General features: G+C 34.9%; 1 protein-coding gene across 3 annotated transcripts in view; it reads left to right on the forward strand.

The window, feature by feature from the left end:
* Positions 1-18,138, forward strand: part of LOC136031468 (major facilitator superfamily domain-containing protein 6-like) — a 151,264-nt gene that overhangs the window by 111,690 nt on the left and 21,436 nt on the right. For all 3 annotated transcript variants that reach the window (XM_065711092.1, XM_065711090.1, XM_065711091.1), the window contains exons 6-9: positions 1,986-2,141; positions 6,431-6,544; positions 11,395-11,491; positions 16,440-16,601. In XM_065711092.1, the coding sequence (XP_065567164.1) occupies positions 1,986-2,141; positions 6,431-6,544; positions 11,395-11,491; positions 16,440-16,601 (529 nt within the window). The remainder of the gene's footprint in view (positions 1-1,985; positions 2,142-6,430; positions 6,545-11,394; positions 11,492-16,439; positions 16,602-18,138) is intronic.

Genomic DNA, 18,138 nt, shown 5'->3' on the forward strand with positions numbered 1-18,138 from the left:
AAGGAGGAGAGGACAAATATACATTTTCTGTTTAAGTTTATTTAATGATTTTTTTTTCAATTCTATTCTCCCCGAAACTTCTAAATTAAACACACTGAATTTTCCTTATGAAGAATTGTCTGACTCTTATGACCTTTCAATTTTTATCATACTTGGTCCCTGTTATTAAAAAAATGTTTAAAAATATAGAATATATCAAGGAAGTAACAAACTTTTTGTCGAAAGAAAGGGTAGGGGATTGTAGCCCCGTAACAAAGATGCGGATCCAGGGATGTACGAACTTTTTCTGGTGCCAGCTTTGTGGCTTCACTTAAAACTTGCCTACTATCTAATCATGTAATGTCTTTTTCAGAACCAAAATGAGAGCCAATCTGCAGAAGTGATACCAAATTAAACAAAATAGAAAACTAAGCAACAGTCCTAAAATGTTTTTTATAATGTAAAAATTGTCCTTAATGAGTTTGCTTTTACTGTAACAAAATTCCCATATCATTTTGTGTTTTCAGTAAAGCGTTAGTTTCTATGATCCTAAAACATAGGGAGATATAATTAGCAGGTGTATTTGTGCTAGTTTTATTGATATATGCTAGATAGACTGCGAAGCAATAATTGTTGTTCGTTTGAAGTTTCAACTTGGCTCTTTATTTCCTTTAGAAAAAACTATGTTTTTAAATAAATTGTTGCACTTTCTTAATTTAAATTTAATGCAGGAATAGGGGGTGTAACTCCCTCACATAAAAATAGAATACCCTTAAAATTATATAAAACATTCATAATTTTCCCAAAAAGGCTTTAATTTTCAAAACTAATAATAAGAAGATTTTAGAGTGTTCGTGGCTTTTAGCATTAAGGCTTAAGCTTCATTCATACCACATACACAGCCTTAACAACTGAAGAGAGAATTTCGTCAGATTTTTCATGATGTGTGCCTTGACACGGCAGGGGGGGGGGGGGGTCAAAAAGGTGGTGTCAAAGGCACTAAACAAAAGAAATATATATAGAAAAAGTGTCCTTACAACCACTTAGTAAAAGTACAGATATATTGACTTTACGATCTGAATTGGCCTATCAATTTCCACAGACAATAAGAAATCAATTTCGTTGCAGGAAAAAGATTAAAAAAAAGAAACTCCAAAACAAAATACAATAGAAAAATATTCTATTTTGAAAGAAACAAAACTAAAACTAATATGAATAACGAAGTATAAAAATATGAGTCGATAAAAATAAAGAATTAGGCCTACATAAAAACGACAAAAATTTATCACAGTTGCTTTGTAAATTCTTCGTTTCATCGATATATGTTTTGAAAACGCAAAACCAGATGACAGAACGAAGATTTTTTGGTAAAGGTAGTAAAATTTGATCCTGAGAGAGATTAAAGGGGCCCTAAATGGGGGTTGACCCTTCCTCTGCCCTTGCTCTTAGCAATAAAGTTTGAATTTTTGTCAAAATTTTTCAAGAAAGACTTCTCCAAGGCAAGGGCCATTGACTTTAGACAAGAAGTATTTTTAAAGAACTTCAAGATTTCAGCGAAAAAGTGAAGATTGAGGAAGAAGCAGCCCTCCTTCATATACGAAACAAATTCTGGTCATTTTCTTATTTAATGTTGCTTCTTACTGTCAGTTGGATTTTTTTTTATTTAATTAGTAACCGTTTTTCAAATCATACCAGAAAATCCTTCTCCCGTGTAAAATTTCTCCTGGAAAATTAGCCCCTGAAACTTTCGTTATGCTTGAAAACCCTTCCCATGGAAAAATAACCCTTCACTCTCCGAAAAAAGTAGAATTCAGAAAATTTTCAGAGGAAAACAGCATTCTTTAAATCGTGCAGTTTCCTCGTGTGGAATATATTAACTACCGAAGAAATTTGGTATTGTTGAATTTTTTTCATTCTTTCTACGTATTTTTAGTAGTATTATAGTTTTAATTCAATACTTTAAGATTCTCAGTAGTGTTTTTGTTCTTATTATTACCTTTTTTTAGAGCAAAGTTTTTGCCAAGCAAACGAAGAAGATACCTGAATGGATGCCTGTCTTGAGACATTTTTCAGATCTTCGTTGTGCCTCTTTCCTTTTTGTTGCTTGGTTTATGGGATTTGGTATCGGCCTTATTTTTACTTTTCTCTTTTGGCACTTACAGGTTTGTTTTTTCCTTGTTTCCATTTTATTTGGTTCTTCGGTTCTTTGTCGAGTTTTGTATATTCGGCAAAATTTTTACATTTCTTTAAATTTTACACATTTTGCAACATTTCTATACAGTGATAAAACTACTACTACTACTACTACTACTACTACTACTACTACTACTACTACTACTACTACTACTACTACTACTACTACTACTACTACTACTACTAATACTACTACTACTACTACTACTACTACTACTACTACTACTACTACTACTACTACTACTACTACTACTACTACTACTACTAACAACTCACCGTAAAACCAAGCCGCCTGAGGCCAAAACAGCTACGCACACTCCTCCTACGTCCCACTCTATTCAAAATCTCCCTCTTTACACCCCCAGGAAGTTCCAATTTCCTCTACATCTTTATGACGTCCTCTCACCCCATCCATGGACGGACCTGCTTTCCGTTTAGCCCTTGACAGTTGGCCAAAAAGGACATTCTTTGGCAGCCTGTCTTTCATCCGCAAAACATGCCCTAGCCATCTCAACCTTTTTATCGTTATAGTCCTAGAAAATGAAATTGGACCACAATCTTTGTACAGCCTTGTGTTTGAAGTACGGCCAGGCAGCCGGGTACCCAGAATAATCCGTAGGCAATTTCTCTGGAAAACATCTAGTAAATCCTCATCTGCTTTTTGGAGCACCCATACTTCAGAGCCATATTTGACAACTGTCATTACTGTTGCTTGTGACATTCTAATCTTGGTTTGTAGAATTATCTTCCTATTCTTCCATACTTTTTCTAACTGTGAAAAAACACCCTGGGTCTTGGCTATTCTACTTTTAACCTCTTCACTGCTCCCATCGTCTTCACTAATAATACTACCAAGGTAAGTGAAGCGGTCCACCTGATTGGTCTTTTCGTTACTCAACGTAATCTTTTCATTCATAAAACATTGTTAAAAGATAAAAATAAAATTTCTTTTTACTATTCATTTTTAGCATTCACAAGTTATTCGAGTATCTTCTATTTTTTTTTATTAAATGTTTATACAATCGTATTTGGTATAATAATGTACACATTTATAATTGAAATAAGGTCATACCTTGCCTGTTGGCCAAACTAGGTAAAATTTTGCCTGATTTTAACCGTGTTTCTGACATATATAGGTTTTTTTACTTTTATTTTGTTTACATCTTTTAATTGTTTGTTTTTAAATTAGTTTTGTGGTTGTTTGGATAAACTCTGTAAATTTTTTAGGATATTTATTCACACGAAAGAACTTTATACATTATCAAATACAAAATAGTCCCATTTTAAACTCTTCCTTTGGAACCTTTTTTATTTGCTCATGAAATTTAGAAAATATTCAATTACATCATACGAGAAAAATTAAAAAATTGGCCAGTTGATAAAAAAAATATGCACACTTTATGTATTGGTGGAATTAAAAGTGCCTTGTCTCAAAACACTTATTTTAAATCCCTGCCGGATCTGGTGACATTGGGGAGAATTTTTTTTTTGGGGGGGGGACCTAAAATCTTGAAAAACGCTTAGAGTGGAGGGATCGGAATGAAAATTGGTGGGAAAAATAAGCAGAAGTCCTAGATACGTGATTTACATAGTTGGAATGAATCCGACTATTTGGGGGAGTTGGGAGGGGAGGGTTAATTCTGAAAAATTTTAAAAATGACGTATTTTTAACTTGCGAAGGAGTGATCGGATCTTCATGAGACTTCATATTTAGTAGGATCTCGTTCCTCAGATGTCCTATTTAAATCCAAACCGGATCCAGTGTCATTGGAGCGGCAGTTGGGGGGACGGAAATCTTAGAAAATACTTAAAGCGGAGAGATCAGGATGAAACTGGGTGGAAAGAATAAAAACAAGTCCAAGATACGTGACTGACATAATCGAACCGGATCCGCTCTCTTTGGTGGAGTTAGGAGGGAATAATTCGGAAAAATTAGAAAAATTAGGTATTTGTAACTTACGAACGGGTGATCAGATCTTAATGAAATTATAATATTAAGAAGGATCTTGTGCTTTAAAACTCCTATTCTAAATTTCGACCAGATCCCCTGCCATTCGGGGGAGTTGGAGGGGGGACCGGAATTCTTGGACAACGTGAAAATTGAGGTATCTTTTATCTTACGAATAGGTGATCGGATCTTTATGAAACTTGATATATAGAAGGATCTTATGTCTCAGATGCTCCATTTTCGACTCGGATTGGATCCGTGGACATAGGGGGTTGGAGGAAGGAAACAGAAATCTTGGAAAACGCTTAGAGTGGAGAGATCAAGATGAAACTTGATGGGAAGAATAAGCACAAGCTCTACATACATGATTGTCATAATTGGAACGGATCCGTTCTCTTTGGAGGAGCTGAGGGGTGGTAATTTGGAAAAATGAGAAAAATTGAGGTATTTTTACTTAAGAACGGGTAGCCGAATTTTAATGAAATTTGATATTTAGAAGGAACTCATGTCTTAGAGCTTTTATTTCAATCTCGACCAGATCTGTTGACATCGGGGGGAGCTGGAGGGGAAATCAGAAATCTAGGAAAACACTTAGAGTGGAGGAATCGGGATGAAGGATAGAATAAGCAAATGTCTTAGATATATGATTGACGTAACCGTACTGGATTTGCTCTTTTTGGGGGAGTTAGGGATTGGGTTCAGTGCTTTGGGGAGTTTGGTGCTTCTGGACGTGCTAGGACGATGAAAATTGGTAGGCGTATCAGGGAGCTGCACAAATTGACTTGATAAAGTCGTTTTCCCTGATTCGACCATCTGGGGGGCTGAAGAGAGAGGAAAATTAGAAAAAATGAGGTATTTATAAGTTATGAGTGGGTGATTGGATCTTAATGAATTTTGATATTTAGAAGGTCCTCGAGACTCAGAGCTCTTATTTTAAATCCCGACCGGCCTAAAGCCTCTGATTTTCCTTTTAAATAAATCTATTGATTCTAAGACTTTTATTAGAGCTCATACTATATGAGTTCTTGGCTTTTGGCTCTTCCGGCCTCATCACAGGTGCCATATGAGCTCTTAGCTCTTGTTTAAACACTCAAAGAAAATATTGCGTAGCATCCAAAAGTAAACCCTCCATATGACGTAACAACTTAAAGTAAACAAAACCCAATTCTTAACAAGCCCCTGCTGGCTATAACAGGAATACTAGGATATGGCTGTCAAAGGAATACTGAGATATGGGTGTCATATGAATGCTGAGATGTGGGTGTCACAGTAGGATTGTCTCCATAAGGCTGTCACGATAGGGATAGGACTGTCACAAAATAGATTGACCCCTCGCTACTAATAATCCCAAATGAACAAAATACCTAATTACCTAATAAGCCAATTTAGCAAAAAGACACAATGTAAAATGAATTACATGTTTATTATCTAAATGTTTCTTTAAAACTGATAACAAAAAAGAACTGAACCACAAAATAACAACAGCAAAAATTTCTTATGAAATGTTAAATTCAAATAAGCATTTAGCAAAAAACAATTGCTGCCAAATTCAACTAATTTCAAATATTTAAGGATCTGGGACCAAACATTTCATATTAGGGGCCAACAATAGAAAGACGTCTATATAAGGACCCAGTCATTAGGTCTTCTTTTAACACCTCTTATTACAGGTGGAGTTATCTGCTAATCGTTTCCTAGACCCCTTAAGGCAACTGAAAAGTCTTACGAATTTTGATACTTCTTGTGTTTTCTTTTCTGGAAAATATAAACCTTTGAAGTAGTTTTTAGTCCAGTGGGATGATGTTGAAGGGGGTCAACATTAGTGGCTAAAACTTATAGTAGAATTCACCCGTTCTGGAAAGTAACATAAGATAATATATACATTTCAGACTTGTATGCTACAGAACTTTCTAGCGAGGATTGAGATAGCCAAAAACCTGACCATACAACAGGGCAACAACAAGTTGATTTGGCTCATTCCAGTAAAACGGACTTACCTCTTTATGTTGGTCTATTAGCTCTATAAAAATGTAATAGGAGAGCCCATAAAGCTAGTCCCGTGGGCCTTCCAATGAACCTCCCCTCTTCTGGGAAGGTCTTTAATGGCTCTTTGTTTAATCTGGCAGTAGCTTAGGACTTATATCCTCGTAAATTTTTCTCCTATTATTGCTAAAACCCTTATGTCTTTATGGGGGTATTTGTGGTACTCCATAAAATCCCATTTTTTAAATGAAAATGAACTATATCGGCTTTGCTTAATCTTTGAAAGGATACTTGTGTCTTAACTTCCATATTATTTCTCCTTTCCAGGATTATGGAGGAACAGCCACCTTGTTTGGTGTGGCGTCAGTTGTAAATCATGTTTCAGAAATACTTGCATATTTCTTTAGCTTTAAATTAATTCGGAAAATAGGGCACATTAAGGTAAGTCATTAATGTAAAATAAATCCTTGTTTTATTAATCATTATCATCATTTTGTTACAACTAACTAAAATTAATTAATTTATGTAAAACTAATTGTGTTGAATGAGCAAAACATTTCTATGAACTATATTCCATTTATTTGTATTAATTATGCTATTAATCACTGTCACAATTGCATTGACAGCAATCATTATATAAATGTGAAGCAAAAGAACATGGTGACTATTGCAAGTAGAGTGGGGATAACAAATTGTTCCTATATTTTAACTATTCTTGGTTATGAGTGTTTGTGCTATTTTCTCGGTTGTTCCTACAAAAATAATTTCTACGCCTTGAGGATGGTTTTCTTCCAACAATCCAACTTATCTGTCAATATTCATCAAATAAAAATTAAATTAAAAAAAAACTTTTTTTCAACTAAAATTTAGGAGCAACATCAAAGCTCAAAACGAACAGAAATTATCCCTTATAAAAAGGCGTTACCTCCCTTCCTAAATAAATACCTTACTCATCACGCTAAAGATTTTAACACTTCTAAAAAAGCTTCCTATTCTAATTTATTGGTCTTTGTGATTTAGGAGCTGTTCTTAAGAGATTGGGACAAATGTTAAAACTTTAGTGCAAAGAGTAAGGTATTTAGAAAAGGGATAACGCCTTCATATATGGAATAGTTATTGTTTGTTTTGAGATTTAATGCTGCTCAGCAATAATGAATATTTTCTTTTTCGAAAAATATTATGTTTAGTTTGCTGTTTTCATAGGTCGTATTTCCGCATAGTAGTTCTTTTGCTTCCAATGGTTCATGTAGTCTAAATAGATTAGACTGGAATATAACAATCGGTTATACAAACTATAAAATAAAATAATTGGTTAGCATAGACAATTTGTTTTGAATCTTTGATAAACTGATTTGATTTATTTGAGGCGTCATAAAATTATGTATCTTGACTCATGAATATATACCACCTACTACGGAAGAGGACCTTTGAGTCTTTCTGCAGATTGGAGGGGGTTCCAATCTGCCCTGAGTATTTTCATGATTATTTTTCCATGAATCCGGAGTACCATAATTATGATACAAGAAATTCACAACTTTTAAGCCATGAACAAAGAAAACAGTTCGATCATCATGTGTGGTTCGTAATCTGGGGCCTTCTGTTTGGAATAGTTTGCCGGCTGGCATCAGGGAGTCTGTCACTTTATATGGGTTTAAAAATAAATTGAAAATATTTTATTTAAGTAATAGGTTTTGAAGGGCAAAAGGTTTTTGATGTCTATTTTTGCAGTTTATTGATGTGGGGTGGGGGCTGAATACCGGTAAATGATATTTAATATGATTATTTTGTTGCATTTTGTTCATGTGTGTGTTGTTATTTTTTATATATAAGATAGGCTAGGTGGTTAATCATGAGATGTTATGTTTAGATATTTATTTATAAGATGTTAATCATAATATGAAATTGCAGCACAAGTCCTTAGGACTTTCTTTTTGCTGCAATAATTTATTAGTGTTGTCATTTTTTTATTTATGTTTGTATTGTGGATAAAATAAAACTTACCTACCTACCTACCTTAAGCATTGAACTAACCTTCAATTAAATACAGAAGATAAGGTGTTGGGGATTTAGAGTTTTTAATATCCTTTCATTGTGAGAAAATTTTGGACTAAGTATGTAGTATGTGTACTCTAGGCTGTTAACTCCCCTCTGGCTAAATAATTAGGTTTATACTAACATAACAGATTACATCCATATGCTTACCTGCACTAAAAGGGAAAGAAGGGGGAAAGAATTTCTGTAAATTGGACAATTTCAAAGAACTAGCTTTGAAAATTGTGGGAATAATAACCCTCTGATTAATTTTGGGTATTTCAGACCTGCCTCTTCTGGAAAATTGGAGGGATGTATTTTTACATGAATGATTATGACTCTTATCGCAGGATTTGGGGAATATTAAACTTGACTATAAAAAAGGGGTCTGAAGCAAGATTTGGGACCTTAATTGACATTTAAAAGAGCCTTGGCTTAAACACTTCCTAGCAAGGTAAATAGCTACCCTTATCGATAGAAACTGTATTAAAAAAAAAAGTTTCAAAAATGATGGATACAACTACAAAATTTAGTATTTGTGTTGATCTTAAACACACAAACCCTTCAAACTGAATTTTTTCATCAAAGGGCGTTATCATACTCAAACATTAAACAATATTAAAGTATCAAGAAAAGGAGTTAACCACTCCAAAAAAGATAATGCCTTAATAAAAATTACAGAATCAAATTCAATTTGCATTAAAACCCTTAAGTGACTTCTACAGAATGTACTTCTCTTATTTTTATCTAGAAGGTTGGCCATGTATACGCGCTTTTCTTCCCAGGGGTGATCGTGTCGACCCTGTTGCCTGGCTCAATTGGATAGAAATACAAAAGATCCAGTACTTGATCTAGATTTAGTATATGGTAAAGAACTGCAAGTAAGGAGTGACTCACGCGTTTATGTGCATATATATAAATATATATATATATATATATATATATATATATATATATATATATATATATATATATATATATATATATATATATATATATATATATATATGATAAAATGAGGAGGTTCATATTGGGTTATGGAATTGTCTTGCTGTGGCTTGAGGGAAGGCTAGAGACTTTTTTTATTGAAATTAATTATAATTGCGATAAAAATAAAAGTGTGGGTTTATATATAAAACAGCATCATATAATGATGATATTTTTATTTGGGAGACGAATATTTTAACGGAAAATGTTATTAGTGACCCTAAATATTAAGTGTTATTGGGGGATTTCAATATTTACCTCTTTAATAGTTCGAATCGTCTGCAGTCACTAGTAAAAGTTATGCCTAAGATTTTTATTTCGTTTACAATAGGGAAAGGGACTAGAGGGATATCTATATTCCGCTTCAGATGGTTAAAACGAATGATCTTCGACTTGATTACGTTGATGGTAAGGTCATGACTTGAGTATTCGGTCTTTAGCTGATCAGATAACTGGCCTGAAATCTGCTTTGTTATGATATTGTTTTCGACTGGGTAAGCAAGAATCATGGACAGATCATCTACAAACTTGTAACGACCGCAAGGTGTTAATTACAGCCAGAAAAATTATTCTATCTAATTTTGTGTTTTTTGGGGCCCCGTAAGAAGTATCTAACTATGATGAGTCCGAATTGTTTTCATGGAGAGCAAAGACTTTTTGTTTTCGGTCAGTTAAGAAGTCAAGTACAAGACCAAGGGTGCGTCATTTGGCACCCGTCTCCTGGAGATTCATGCCTGCAGTCAGCTAACGGATTAACTCAAAGGCCTTCCTGAAATCCACTGCATAAATGTTCACGAAACAGCCACCTCTTTCGAGCCATTAGAAAACGTAGTCAAACATCTGTACTAGGTAGATTGCAGTGCTACACTTGGAGAGTTCACCGTGCTGAAATTTATCAATACACCCATGAATTTCTTTTAGAAGAAACTTGAGTATGAAGGCCTCCGTTACTTTTGCCAAACAAGGTTAAGTGAGATCAGGTGGAGATCGTCGCATACACTAGAGGGGTGCACTTGGGGATAACTCTAGTATAACCCCGTTTCCACTGTGACGGGAAAAAACCGGAAGCAAAACGCTCATATTTGATGATGGACAGTGGCAATGCTATGAAAGCTGCATATTTACGTAGCAATTTGGTAGGTTACTCAACAGGGTATGAAGATGTATTCGGTTTAACATTACATAATTCAGTGTAAATGTCGAACTCACTGACAATTATGTCGCTTTCAGGCTTACACTTTTCAAGTATAGTGGATTTTTCATCATGACAGCATTGTGCCACTTTTGGGGTCTAAAGTAAGTGACTAGTAGGAAATGGTTTCAAAACCGTAGCAAGCTTTAGCTTTCTTTACCAAAATGGCTATTTGATTTCTTAATTTCTTGCCGTGGATAATACTACAACAGGATTAGAGGCGAGACCTTTCTTTTATTACTGATTTAATAGCTGGAGAGATCCATGGTTTGTCGTATTCACTAAGAACAAATGATTTTGTTGTAAAGATCTCTAGGTATTTACAGTATATTACATTTATAATATATTAGTATATTATTTAGAGTATGTTTACAGTATATTAGTATTTAATGTGGTGTTGTAATCGGATACCTTAGTATCTAAGGGCTCGTTACTCTGCAGTTAGGGGAAGTCATACGTGCCTATCCATCTACCTTATTCACAGATGGCCGAATCCCTACAAGGACACACAGTGACACGGGATAGTTTGGGCTTTGGTAAGGACTCTCTTGCTTTCCACAGAGTTGCGTTGTGGTCTGACATGCCAGTGGGACCAAGAGAAAAGCGAGGGGAGTAAAAATCATCAGAGTTTGTGAGTATAAGGTCCAATATGCCCCCTGGAGAGTGGGTGGGTATGTGTAACACTTTTTTTAAAGACAAACAAGATGATAACCAACTCTTCTTGGTCTGGTTAAAGTTTCCTCCTATAATAAAAGCTGGGAAAACACTAACATTATTTTCAATCAAGCAATTTTGAAGGCACAGGGTTGGGAAACTTTTTATATTCTCCATGTGAATTATTAGTCTCTATATGAATTAATAGTCACAAGTAAGCTGTAACCAATGGCTTTGCAGTAACTCCAAACAAGGAATAAGTCATTTGTCAAAATATTTGTTGCTCTCTATTTTAGGCTTTTTTAAAAAACTGGTCTTTTGACTCTACCAGAATAAAAAAGGCATTCATTAAAAATATTTTAAATACAATCAATGTAATATCTTATGAAATATGTTAATGAAATATGTTAAATAAAAATCATTTTAGGTTCTTTGTATTGGCCTTGCAGCAAATGTAACTCGCTTTCTCTACATATCCTGGATCTCCGAGCCCTGGGGAGTTATGCCATTTGAATTCATTCAAGGTAGGCAAAAAGTAAAGCTTTGATATACAAGGTGCCAATAATAGTTTAAGACGTAAGGCATCTATGTAGGGCAGATCTTGATTTATTATATTTTTCACTATTATTTTATAGTAGATTGCTTCATTCTTCTTTTGATGCTAAATGGTTCATGCCCTCTGGTAAAATCTAGCCCTTGATTTTGGTGGGTAATTACATGCCGTCACCACCTTCTACTTGCTTGGGACTAACATGTTTCAATGCATAGTTGCGTTTTTTCTTTATTATTGATAAACTGCTTTTTCAGTGTTGAAAAATCAACATAATTTTCAGTGTTGTCTGTGCGTGCTTTTTTAGCTGGCATATTATTCCTTAATACTGCTCATCAAAAACATTGGGTAAAATATTTCGATAAAAATTATACTTAGGAAGAAAAAAATATTGCAAAATAATATGGTAGATATGCAAATACAGACAAATTTGCATATGCAGACCAGCAACTAAATAGGCTACATACATGGCACAAATACATATAAGCACAAAATGACAACATGACGTAAAAAAGAAAACAATCATTGACAGCAAAGGTCTTTCAATACTATTGCACCAAAAACACTATTTTAAGTAATATCCATGAACGTTTTCTTTGTTGACAAGTTATACCAAAGACTATGGGTTACTTGTAAGAGTGGAAACTGGCGCTAGTGTCGAAAGAAAAATACCAACGCTATCTAGCGCCCTGGCAACAATTGGCATTTTTAAGCTTAGTAATCGTTTTTCTGTCAGGAACTGAGATGGGATACTTCTTACTAACCTAATTTTACCAATCATAATAATTAAATTGATTATTGTTATTTTTACACAGAAAACAATGCCAAGTGTCGTCGAAAGCTAGATGACGGTGAGTTTTTTTTCTGCTGACACTACCGTCAGTTCCCACTCTTATAACCCATCCACACTCTTTGCGTTAAATCTTAATGTTACCCATTAAAAACCCTATTTTCTTTAGTAAAGAGCATATTTTGAAAAGAAAAGTTCGGCAATATAATGGTTGTAGATATGCAAATAACTTCACACATGACAAAAACACACAATAAGCCTGAAAACTATCAGTGCGTATAAGCCCAGATGAAGAAAAAGTACTGGCAGCGAATGACCTTTGAATAGTGTACACACAGAAAAAAAAAACTATTTACAGCGATTTCCATACGTATTTTCTCTATGTACAGAGTACTCCCGATCTGGCCAATCCAGCTTATATTTTAGCACACCTTGTAGCTTATCATGATGTAAAAAAAAGAACATAAAATAAAATTATGAATATCTTGCCCACGCGAGTTCACAAAAATTTTGGGTGTCTCAAAACAGTGTTTCACGAATATAAAGGCTCTGGACCATTTCAAGTCAATTCTGGATATGAAATAGTAACATTTTACAACGGTATTTTATGCTAAATGGATGTTTATAATATGAAATAAGATTCTAGACAAAGTTTATAGATATTAAAAAACAACACTTCAGGAAAAGGTGCAAATAAGAATATATTAATTACTAAAGCAATAAGATTATTTATGCACTTTAAGCGTATGATTCTGTATGATTTTTTTGGAGTTCCCGGTCTACAGGGTACAAGAATAGGTTCGGAAGATTACTATTGTTCAGACGACTCTTGGTTTAAAATAGAAATAAATCACAATAAAGAAGTTGTGTTAGGTAATGAAAAAGTGAATCCAGTGGAAGGTTTCACTTAGCTGGGCACTTTTGTTAGTAAAATTGGTGGATGCAGTATTGTGCAGCCAGTATGTTTCTTCACAGTCAAAAAATTGGAAGAATTGAAAAATGAGTCTGTGAGCTAATATTAGAATGTAGGAAGCGATAGCAATGACAGTAGTCAAGCACTGTCCTTAAGTGTGGTGAGTTGTACTTTCATCGGTACTTTGAAGTGGTTCTTATTTTAGTTTCAGAGTTTATTTTGAAACTTAATTTTTATATTATCCTTTATAATTTTATCTACATTTTTTTTATTATTATTCTGCACTGAAAACGGTCCTAGCCGAGTCGGTTGGTGCGCTGGATTTGGGATCCTTTGTCTGAAAGGACGCGGGTTCGAATCCCAGTGTACCCAATTGTTCAGTTTGGGACAGGAGTCAGTGGCGTGACTCTGTAAGCTTAGCCAGAGTCGACCCAGCTTTAAATGGGTACCTGGAGAAATCTGGGGAAGGTAAACAGGAAGGGTGTGCGAAAGCACAGGATGGTTGGCCCCCAACCCCCCATTGCACTTCCTAGCTGAAGGGCCAAGAAACGGAGATCAGCACCGCCGGTAGGGACTGTAAAGTCTAATACCGTATCCTTTACCTTTTTTTTTACTGACGACGGTTGAGCGGATGTCTCAACCGAATTATTCGTATAGCTTTTTCTTCTGTTCTCACTGGCTGTTGTTGTCCTCGGTTCTCTCTTCTTTGCGATTTTTGTTTTGCCATGATCAGCCAGTGTGGTCTCAGATATTATTTATAAGAAATGAAAGAAAGATTAAGATAAAATATTGCAAAGGTTTGTGCTTTTTGACATTTTATCTGCGGTCGTAATGATGGAATCAACGGGAATTTTGTGGAAGGGGGTGAAGAATTAAGCTTTGAATGTACTTGTGTGGAAAAGGAGTGGCCGGATTTTGTTCATCTCAGGGAGCTTGGTGCTTCTGTGAATTGCTAGTTTAACAGTAATATTTTCACAGGAACCAAGTCTTTTAGTCAATTAAATAGCTGAAAGTAAGGAGCGACATTAAAATTTAAAACGAACAGAAATTACTCCGTATATGAAATGGGTTGTCCCCTCCGCAATCCCTCGCTCTTTACGCTAAAGCTTTTAATTGTTTTAAAAAGTATAATCGTGGCAAAGAGTCAAACTTTAGCGTAAAGAGCGAGGGATTGCGGAGGGGACAACCCACTTCATATTCGGAGTAATGTCTGTTCGTTTTAAGTTTTAATGTCGCTCCTTACTTTCAGCTAAAAAAATTAGTTTTTTTTTTATTTAATTTCTGAACGTTTTTGAATTAATGCATGTTTGGTTTTGGCTCTGCGCGCATAAATTATTAAAATGAAATTTGTATATTAATTCTGTTTTTGGCTAAATGGCTTTCTCTTAGTTTTGGTCAGAAGATTTTGAGAAATAAGGGGTGGAAGAGGTCTAGTTGCCCTCCGATTTTTCGGTTACTTAAAAAGGCAACTAGAACTTTTAATGTTTAACGATTTATTAGTAAAAAATATAGAATTAACTTACGTAAAAAACTTTCATAACCTTATGTTTTTATTATGTATACGAGGGGGTTTGTACCCTCGTTAATACCTCGCTCTTTACACTAAATCGTAAGTTTTGTCCCAATTCTTTAAGAATGACCCCTGAATCAGAAAGGCCGTAGAATAAATAGTTGAAATTACTAAAAATACTTTAGCATAAAGAGCAAGGTATTTATCTCCTCCTAAATACCTCGCTCTTTATGCTAAAGTATTTTTAGAATCCCTCATAAGCGTAATAATCTCTGTTCGTTTTAAGTTTCAATGCTACTTCTTCCTTTCATTTGAAAAAAACGTTTTCATGTTTATTTTTCATTGTTTTCTTATAGTAATGCTAGAGAATCCTGCGCCCTTTTCATTGAATTTTTCTTCCCCCATGACAGATTCCTCCAAGGAAAGATCCTCCAACATAGCCCCCTCCCCTCAGCCCCACCCCCAAACAAAATAAAATCCCCCTTAAAAAGTTTGTACACTTCCCAATAACCATTGTTATATGTAAAAACTGGTCATAGTTTGTAACTTGCAGCCCCTCCCCCAGGGACTGTGGGGGAGTAAGTCATCCCCAAAGACATAGTTATTACGGTTTTCGACTATGTTGAACAAAATGATTATCTCAAAATTTTGATCCGTTGACTTTGGGAAAAAATGAGCGTGGGAGGGGGCCTAGGTGCCCTCCAATTCTTTTGGTCACTTAAAAAGGGCACTAGAACTTTTCATTTCCGTTAGAATTAGCCCTCTTGCGACATTCTAGGACCACTTGGTCGATACGATGACCCCTGGGGAAAAGAAAAAAAAAAGCAAACAAATAAACACGCACCCGTGATTTGTCTTCTGGCAAAAAATACAAAATTCCACATTTTTGTAGATAGGAGCTTGAAACTTCTACAGTAGGGTTCTCTGATACGCTGAATCTGATGTTGTCATTTTTGTTAAGATCCTACGGCTTTTAGGGGGTGTTTCCCCTATTTTCCTAAATAAGGCAAATTTTCTCAGGCTCGTAACTTTTGATGAGTAAGACTAAACGTGATGAAATTTATATATTCAAAATCAGCATTAAAATGCGATTCTTTTGATGTAGCTATTGATATCAAAATTCCATGTTTTAGAGTTTTGGTTACTTTTGAGCCGGGTCGCTCCTTACTACAGTTCGTTTCCACGAACTGTTTGATACAATGCTGTTATTTTCCTCCTTCAAGATTAAAATTATTTACTTTTTTTAATTTACGGAATTGGCTACAAAACCATCACAGATTTTTTAATTAAGTCCGCACACAACTAAATGAATAAAAGTAACAAATGATAAAGCAACAAGCTAAAGTCAAAATTGACACGAAAAAATAAAAAAAGCCTGGCTTTAAAAAAATTCAAACATTACCATCACCAGTGCAGGATAGTGTGAACAAAAGAGAACTTACGAAAAGACTTACTTACTTAGATCCCCCTACGCCTAGGGGCGCGTAGAGCAGCAACGGTTGACCCCCAACTTGACTGATCTTGTACCAAAGACCAAATTTCTTCAAAGTGGTTTGGAGACTCCTTGCTTCTTTCTCCAAGAATCTACCAGGTGTACTACGTTGTCTTCCACTCCAAATATTTACGAAAATAAAAAGTTTTTGTTGCAAATAACTTGTATTTTTCCTAGTTTTTTGCCAAAGTTTTTTATTTTTGATTTTCAATTTCAGGAATAACTCACTCTGCTGTCTGGGCGGCCGCTAGCTCGTTTGTCGCTTATAATACGCCTCAAGAGCTGCGTGGCTCTGCCCAAGCAGTACTTGCATTTGTGCACAATGGACTAGGACGTGGCTGTGGAGCTATAATTGGCGGAATGATTGCTACATCATATGGTAAGTAGGAGCAGTGTCGAATAACGTAAATGTAGTAGGGGGCAGTATTTCTAAAACCACCTGTTTGTCATGAGCCTTACTCTTTGTAGGGGTAAATTCTTGTTTTCTGTTATGTAATTATTCATGAATAAGCTCATTTGCTCATTCATTCAAGTAAGGAACTTGTAGGTCTTCTGAGAACAGTTGCGTCGGAGACAGTTTTAGGGGAGGGGCAGAGGGGGACACTTGCCCCGGGGGTACCAAAATTTTAGGGGTGCAAAATTTCAAATAAATAATCTTGCGTTCTTAATCATTTTGCCATAATTTAAATCTTATTGTCATTAAAATAAAGTAGTGGTTGCAGTTAATTGATAAAATTAATTAATAAAATGTTAATTAATTAAGTGTTCATGAACAAGCTCATTCATTCAAGTAAGGAACTTGTTTGTCTTCATGATACAATTGTTTCAAACAGAGCAAACCTGTATTAAAAGTAGATTTTTATTTACGTCAATTGTTTCTTTTTTTCCATTTTAAGATGTTTAAAAAGAATGACGCATTGATTAAGCAACTACTCCCTCTTATGACCTGCTATCGTTATTTTTAAGTTTTAAAATCTGATCTTTACTTTAATGTTCATAACTTCAAACTTCACGTCCAAACTTCCTTTCCATATCACTGTATAATAGAGAGCTTTTATTTCATTAATTCTATTAGTTTCATTAAATTTCAAAGCTTAAAAAAATTTTTTTTTTTAAGTATTTAAAAAAAAGTTTTTTTTATCTGAAAGTAAGAAGCAATCTTAAAGCTTAAAATGAGCAGAAAATATTTGGTATATGAGGGGACTGCACCTTCCTGAACCCTGGCTCTTTAGACTAAAATCTTAAAGTTCCTTAAAAGTACCTGTCACTAAATACTGCCCTTGCGTTTTAGCAGTCTTTCCTAAAAAACATGTCATAGAGTCAAACTTTAGCGTAGACAACAAATATCGAGGAGGGAGTATATCCCCCCTCCTATTCGAAATAGTTTCGGTTTGTTTTAATTTTTGCTATTGCTCCTTAGTTTCAGTTGAAAACTCTAGTTTATATCTAATTACTGACCATTTTTCAAATCATGCCAGGAAATTTCCCCCCCCCCTCTCCACCATGTAAAATCTCCCAGAAAAATTCCAACCGGAAAATTTCCTTCCTCCGGAAAATCCCCCCACGGGAAATCCCCTTAGCTGAGAATTCCCTCCAAAATTTTTTTGTATATTTCCCAATAAAAACACAATGTGTGAAAAAGGGGAAGTTGGGTAATTTACAGTCCTTTCCCCAGGGACTATAGGGGGTCTTGTCATCCCCAAAGACTTAGTAATTGGACAGTTCAATTATGCTAAATCAAATAGCTATCTCAAAATTTTGATCGGAAAATCTAAAAAAGGGTTCCTGGGAGGGGATTAGCTACCCTCCAATCTTTTTGGTTACTCAAAAGCAGCACTTAAACTTTTGTTTTCTGCTTAAATGAGCCCCCTCCCGATTTTTTTAGGACCATTGGTTTGATATGATCTCCAATGAGA

This window comes from Artemia franciscana, chromosome 9, assembly GCF_032884065.1.
Source record: "Artemia franciscana chromosome 9, ASM3288406v1, whole genome shotgun sequence".
Lineage (NCBI taxonomy): Eukaryota > Metazoa > Arthropoda > Branchiopoda > Anostraca > Artemiidae > Artemia > Artemia franciscana.